Genomic DNA, 6,541 nt, shown 5'->3' on the forward strand with positions numbered 1-6,541 from the left:
GGTAAAAATATCGCAGTTTATCATTCTCAGGAATGTAATTTTATTGCTGGATATAAACAACATTTGGTTAATGAATGAGTTAAACTCTATTTATGCATAAAGTGGTTTTGGAACAATTTTAGTCATCATTGGTGTTATAGTCAACAAAGAAAGAAGAATGTTATTATATATGGTCTTCACATGCTCATTTTGTCGTAATTTGCTAAAGTGATCTTCTTATGACGAAACTGAAGCCCAAATCGCACAATTGATATGCTAGCCAAAAGTGCAATTATGCCTAATATTAATCAAAGTGGCGTTAATTACCACTCTTTACAAATTGTCCCAGAGGAAATTTGAACTCGACATTACAAGGTTAAGATTTTGCCACTGAACTAGCACCTCAAGTGTTAATCTCAATGCACGGTTTATATCACCACATTCTCAACCAAGAATATTACACTTAATTTTATCATCACATTATAAAACCAAGTTTACAATCTCTATTACTTTTAGGAAATTTTCCGGCTAAAGATCATAACTAAACAAGTTACATGTTCCTAACCTTTTAACAAAATACTGTAGTAATACCCTCACAACAATATGTTGGCCAGATATAGAAATAACAGCAAGTATGATATGATACCATATACAAGAAGCCACTGTGTAGCTTCGTAGATTCGACTCCAACACACATAATACATATATTACATTCATACATACATGTTTCCGTACCCAAGGATTTTTATGATATTACAAACATTATTGCAATTTCACACTACTTCAAATCAAGTAATCTGTCGAATCCTTCGTTCATCTCATACTCATCACAGGCCTCAGAGTTATAGTAGAAGCAGCTGGAAGAGATGGCCGTACTACAGGAATACGTCTCACTACTGAAAATGCTTCATTGAGACGTGCAACACGATCCTTGAGCTGGGATACCTTCTGCGAAAATTGTTATAAGAGAACCTCAGAAACTTAACAATGTTGTGGGATTTCTCAAAGAATGCAGCATATTAATATCATTATCAACAAAAGCAGCCCTCAACGGCTGAACAGGTCTCAAAAAGGCACTAAAAAATGTGCTGGTCTAATAATCACTGTACAATAGAATCAAGGAAAAAACTTTTCTACTCAACAGTATCACATTTTTGGAATCAGAATTTACAATCTGGAAATAAGTAAAAGAGAACAGAACAAAATTAGATGAAGGAAACTGTGTTAAGACTGAAATAACAGATATACAGTGGAATGGGCACCCTGCTGGCCACAAGAGCAAATGCTCCTACAGAGCAAATAGATTATTTTCTCCATAAACAATTTGAAAATGAATTCCAGGGTAACTTTCCACTCACTCCCCCATACTACTCAAATAACCAACCTCTTAGTCAAATAACTGTCCCTTAATCAAATAACAGTCCCTTACATCAATTGCTGCTCGTCCCATTCTCTCTCTTCCCCATATTATCATTTGTCCTCTGTTTCTTATTCTTCCTCCATACACTCTTCACACTGTGGGCCTGGGCTGCAGACTTGCAATTGGATTGTTACCGTGTCCTCATTTGGGATAGGTGTTTATGTGGTTTAGGTGCTGTCTTCCACTATAGACATCATAGACAGTTATGCAAGGGTAATATGCATAGTTATAGATATTAATCGTGAAAAAACGGCGCCTAAAGCATTTATGGTACATGGCTTACCCTCAGCTATGTCATTCTACTGTAGGGCAAGTGTATTGCAATATGTAACTGGCACTAGATTGAAATTAGCTAGGGTAAATAAGGTGTGCCAATTTATGGCATGGCCACTAAATGAGCATAGGAAAATTGTCAGAGTGCATTTTGCAGTATCTTAAAAGGCTCAACTGATCATGGCCATCTTTTACCGACAGATCAGTCACATCGTTTTACAGGTATTTTGCGATGCCAATTGGGAATCTGACCCTGATGACAGGTGATCTACTTTAGGGTCTAGCATAATTTATTTTCACGGTAGTCTAAAAAGCAGAATATCGGATGCTAGCCATAAGAACAAGTGAAATAATTTGGATTCAGTCTCTTCTTACTGAATTACAGGTTCGTGTTTCAGTTCCAATCAACTACTATGACAGTCAATGCATTGTCTCCTCGTGTCACAATCCTGTTTACAGACAAGGTGCTGAATAAATCCCTGGCTGTGACTCGTATACTAGCAGAAGAACAGATACCAGATATATTAAGCCTCTCCGATTAGATGACACTTTGCTCTCTGTTTAGCGGCTAATTTAGTGTTGATATTAAATTATAAAAGGTGTCTTTCTGCCTTCTATCATTTATGCAATACTGTCATGTATTTGTACATAAATATATGATGAGATAAGGGTTAATTTCTGTTATATGAGCACTGTAAATTGAGTACTAGCAAACAAATATTTTCTTCTTGTGTCAAATCATAACCACCAATCATATCAAACCATATTAATAATGAAAATTCTTTGCTCTTACCTTTTTATCTATACCTTAACCTTAAATTAATGAGATTGAGTAAATTGCTTAATCAAGCAACTACTTTAATAAGCTATTTTGGAAAGCTAACCGAAATACACAAAAAAATAGCTCACACACATATCACCATAAACTTTATTATTGTTCTTACCCTTTTATCTATACCTTAAATTAACATGATTGAATAAATAGCTTTATTAAGAAATCACTCAGCTATACTGGAAAGCATACCAAAATAAGCCAAAAATAGCCTTTGCACATGTCATCATAAAACTTATATTTAAACTTTAAAAGGTACCATAAGATAATCTCAAGTAAACTCTTGTAAATTACCATTTAAATGCAAGGACTATATAAGCAACTGTGTAACACAACACTTCAAATTGAAGGCGGGCTGAAGGTGTATTTGGTTGTGAATGGACTCGTGTTACATTTAATCAATTTCATTTTCTCATATTATTAGTGGTGTCTACGTGTCAGTGACTGTGTATCGAGATCGTGGACTCGTGTGGTTACACTTTTTTTTTCTTCCACAAACAACTTATAAGCTATGTAACACAATTTCAATTTGAAGGTGTATTCGGTTTTCAACACGTATTAGTGGACTCGTGTAATTACATTCAATCACTTACATTTTCTCATATTATATTATTGGTGTCTAGGTGTCCAATTCATGTGTTTACATTCAATCACATTCATTTTCTCATATTATATTATTAGCGCCTATGTGTCAGCTATGTATCACATGGATTACTAAGGGTGTGTTTGGATTGAGGGTTTAGGAGGGGGAGGGTTTACTTTTCTTTTTTAAATTATAGACTATATAACATGTTTTTCTAAAATAAATTAAGTGTGATTAAAATATTATACGATCCTTTGTCATGTTATTATTTTAATTTTTCAAAAACATTTCATAGTTTCCATAATTTAAAAACAATAAGTAAACCCTCCCCTCCCTTCCTAAACCCTCCACCCAAACACACCCTAACACTTCAAATTAAAAGTGTTGTTTCCGGTATCTTTCTGACACATATTACAGTCAATCACTTCTATTTTCTGTGTGACTATTGTGTCTTTGTGTCAGTGTCTTGTCTAATGTTGGTGCTTCATAGAACATAAACAATGAAATATCGAAAAATAGATTAAAACAGAAAGATTGACCTTATCATCAAGAGCAAGATTAAGCTTCAAAGTTTGAGTCTTTCTCTTCATTTTATACAACCTCCTTCCCAATATAAGAAGCCCAAAAAACGCAGCAGCTGCAGCAACAGACAAAGGAATCGGAACAACCGAAAAAGGACTCACCCAATGTTTCAACACTTCCAATGGTACCTTCCACCACACCAATCTCTTCTCATCCTCCTTCCTCTCTTCCTCCACCACCGCCGAATCAATACCACTTTCAACAACCTCATCAACAACCTCCTTATCATCAATTACAGCAACAGCAACGTTGTTAGCACTAACAACGTCGCTATCAGAATCAGAATCATTCCAACGACGAAGATTATTAGGGTAAATCTGATTAGCAACGTATGAATCATCGAAATTACGATCAATTTCGGAATTGGAACTGCAACTACTAGAAATCGAATTGGGAATATTATGAATCTGAATCGGATTGATTGAAAAATGATCAGATCTGATAATTGAAGAATCTGAATCAGAATTTTTCAATTCAACGATTGGATTTTCATTTTCATTATCGTTGTGGATAAATTCCCAATCACCAGCTTCGATTTCTTCATCGTTTGTTCGATCCATTCGATGCAATTAGAAAAAGTAACGGTGGTGGAAAATTAAGAGAAGAAAGAAAAGAACATTCGAAAATTGGAAAAATGAATAACCCTATAATAGAAGGATAGAACAAAGAGAAGAAGTTAAGTATATCTTCTTCTTGTTGAGTGTCAGTGAATGATGTGATGACCTAAAACTAAGGACACTTGCTATCCATTCAACTTATTGAAGTTGGTATCTACAAAACCGTATTTAATATCTTTGCCACCATTTTTAGATAGATTTAACAAGTATCCCATACTCTACTCTACTGTCTGTGGTCCTATTTACAAAAAGAAAAAAAATGATTTTATAGATTCATTGCATAATTAATGTATCTTGTTTAGAATATAAACAAAATAACTTATTTATGAAAAAAGTCAAATATTTATTATAAATAGGACCGGATGTGAAATACTCGTCACAGATTTCAAATTTTAAATTTCTTTTTTTAAAAAAAGTTAAATATTATTTCTCTTGTTTCTATTTATAAAAAAAAAAAAACAATAGAATTTTTAAATTTATTGAATAATTGATGTATTTGGTCTAAATTTTAGATCAAATAGATAAATCATTCAATATATCTAAAAATCCATTGTTTATTATAAGATTCATATTTAGAAAATACTTCTTAGAATTTCCCTTATATTTATATCAATAGACAAAATCAACCAAAATTTTTCACTTCACAACACGGCAAAAAAGAAAGAGCTTTGCTCGGTTGACCTTCTTATCGAAATAGGAATCCTCTAAAATAAAATTATTGATAAAACATGAATATCCTTGATTCATTTTATAAGAGATTTATATCACTAAATAGGATTGGTTAAATAAAATTATCTCATAATATTTTATTATAAATCATATTTCGATCCACCTCATTAATCTTTTCTAATATATTTTTAATTTTATTTTTGTTATATCTTCATCTACCTCTTGTCTGACACACATTTTTTTTTACCTCTTGTCATCTGATCTACTATCTTACTACACAATTTACATGTCTTCTCTCCATGTGTCCAAACCATTTAAAGCTTATTTTCCATCAATTTTTCTACTCCAATTCTCTCTTCAATGTTGTCATTTTTAATCATAGGTCTCTAGTTTTACCACACATCCAACGCAAAATCCTCATCTTTGCTACGCGTACTTTATTATCGTGTTGGTTCTTAATCTTTGAACACTTTGTTCCATATAATATCGTCAGTCTAATAATTGTTCGATAAAATTTTTCCTTTAACTTAAATGGAATTTTCGTATTACATAAAACACCTGAGGAACCCCACTTGAGTTGGCTTGATGGTGTTGCTTGTAACCTTAGAATGTACTTCTCTCGAGGTTTTTAAAATGAGCAGTTTTATTTGAATATCCATTTTTTTGTTCAAACTTGTGTTGACACACTAAAATATAAACTCAATATTTGCTGAGAGATGAAATCACTTCATGTTTTATTCAAAGAAAAAGCATGGCTTAAATAGCCTTTACAAGAATAAAAGTCACGTTACCCACTAGCAGCCTAACTAACCAAAAAATAAGGACCTGAAAAATAGGTCACGTTATTAACTAAACAGAGAGAAAATAGCCACTATTAATTAAAACTAATTTTAATGAAGAACAGGTCCATCAAGAATAAGTCCAACAATCCCTCCTTTAAGCTGAATACGGGGAGTAAATCAGCTTACTTCTATTGCAGACATCAGCCCCAGCATCTCTCGTAGTTTGATAAATTGTTCCTTCTTCAATGGTTTTGTCATAATATCAGCAATTTGATTCTGGGTATTACAGTACTTCAATTTCACAGTTCCTTCATTCACCAAGTCTCTCAAAAAATGAAACTTCACATCTATGTGTTTACTTTTGCCATGGAACACGAAATGCTTTGACAATTGTATTGTTGAACTGTTATCACAGTACATTATGCTGCCTTCTTCTCCTTTATGCCCAAGTTTTTCGAGTAGCCTTGTAAGCCAAATGTATTGACATGCGCAAGAAGCCGCGGCAATATACTCAACTTCAGTGGTAGATAATGTAACTACAAGCTGCTTCTTTGATGCCCAAGAGACTGCACCTCCTGCAAGAAGAAATACAAAACCAGAAGTACTTTTCCTGTCATTAAGATCTCCTACAAAGTCGTTGTCCGTGTATGCCACCAATTCTGTGATGCTTTCTCCTTTTTAAAGAATTCTCATTTCAATTGTGCCATTGATGTATCTTAATATCCTCTTTGCTGCACACCAATGTTCCTCAGTTGGAGATGACATATATCTGCTAATCAAACTCACCCCAAACATAATGTCTGG

General features: G+C 33.5%; 1 protein-coding gene across 1 annotated transcript; it reads right to left on the reverse strand.

Moving 5' to 3' along the window:
- Positions 1 to 485: 485 nt before the first annotated feature.
- LOC25488458 (uncharacterized) lies at positions 486 to 4,515 on the reverse strand. The gene is made up of 2 exons (XM_013603314.3): positions 3,627 to 4,515; positions 486 to 927 (listed from the first exon to the last, which is right to left on the reverse strand). Exons 1-2 carry the CDS (start codon positions 4,227 to 4,229, stop codon positions 793 to 795), a joined length of 738 nt encoding a protein of 245 aa, XP_013458768.1. The 5' UTR covers positions 4,230 to 4,515; the 3' UTR covers positions 486 to 792.
- Between the last annotated feature and the right edge of the window lie 2,026 nt (positions 4,516 to 6,541).

This window comes from Medicago truncatula, chromosome 3, assembly GCF_003473485.1.
Source record: "Medicago truncatula cultivar Jemalong A17 chromosome 3, MtrunA17r5.0-ANR, whole genome shotgun sequence".
Taxonomy (NCBI): domain Eukaryota; kingdom Viridiplantae; phylum Streptophyta; class Magnoliopsida; order Fabales; family Fabaceae; genus Medicago; species Medicago truncatula.

Bases quoted from the DNA above. Each gene is read 5' to 3' on its own strand.
- LOC25488458 (XM_013603314.3), bottom strand. From the start codon at position 4,229: ATGGATCGAACAAACGATGAAGAAATCGAAGCTGGTGATTGGGAATTT. The intron at 928-3,626 runs GTCAATCTTTCT...CAATTTTCGCAG, and splicing joins ATCTTGCTCTTGATGATAAG to AAGGTATCCCAGCTCAAGGA.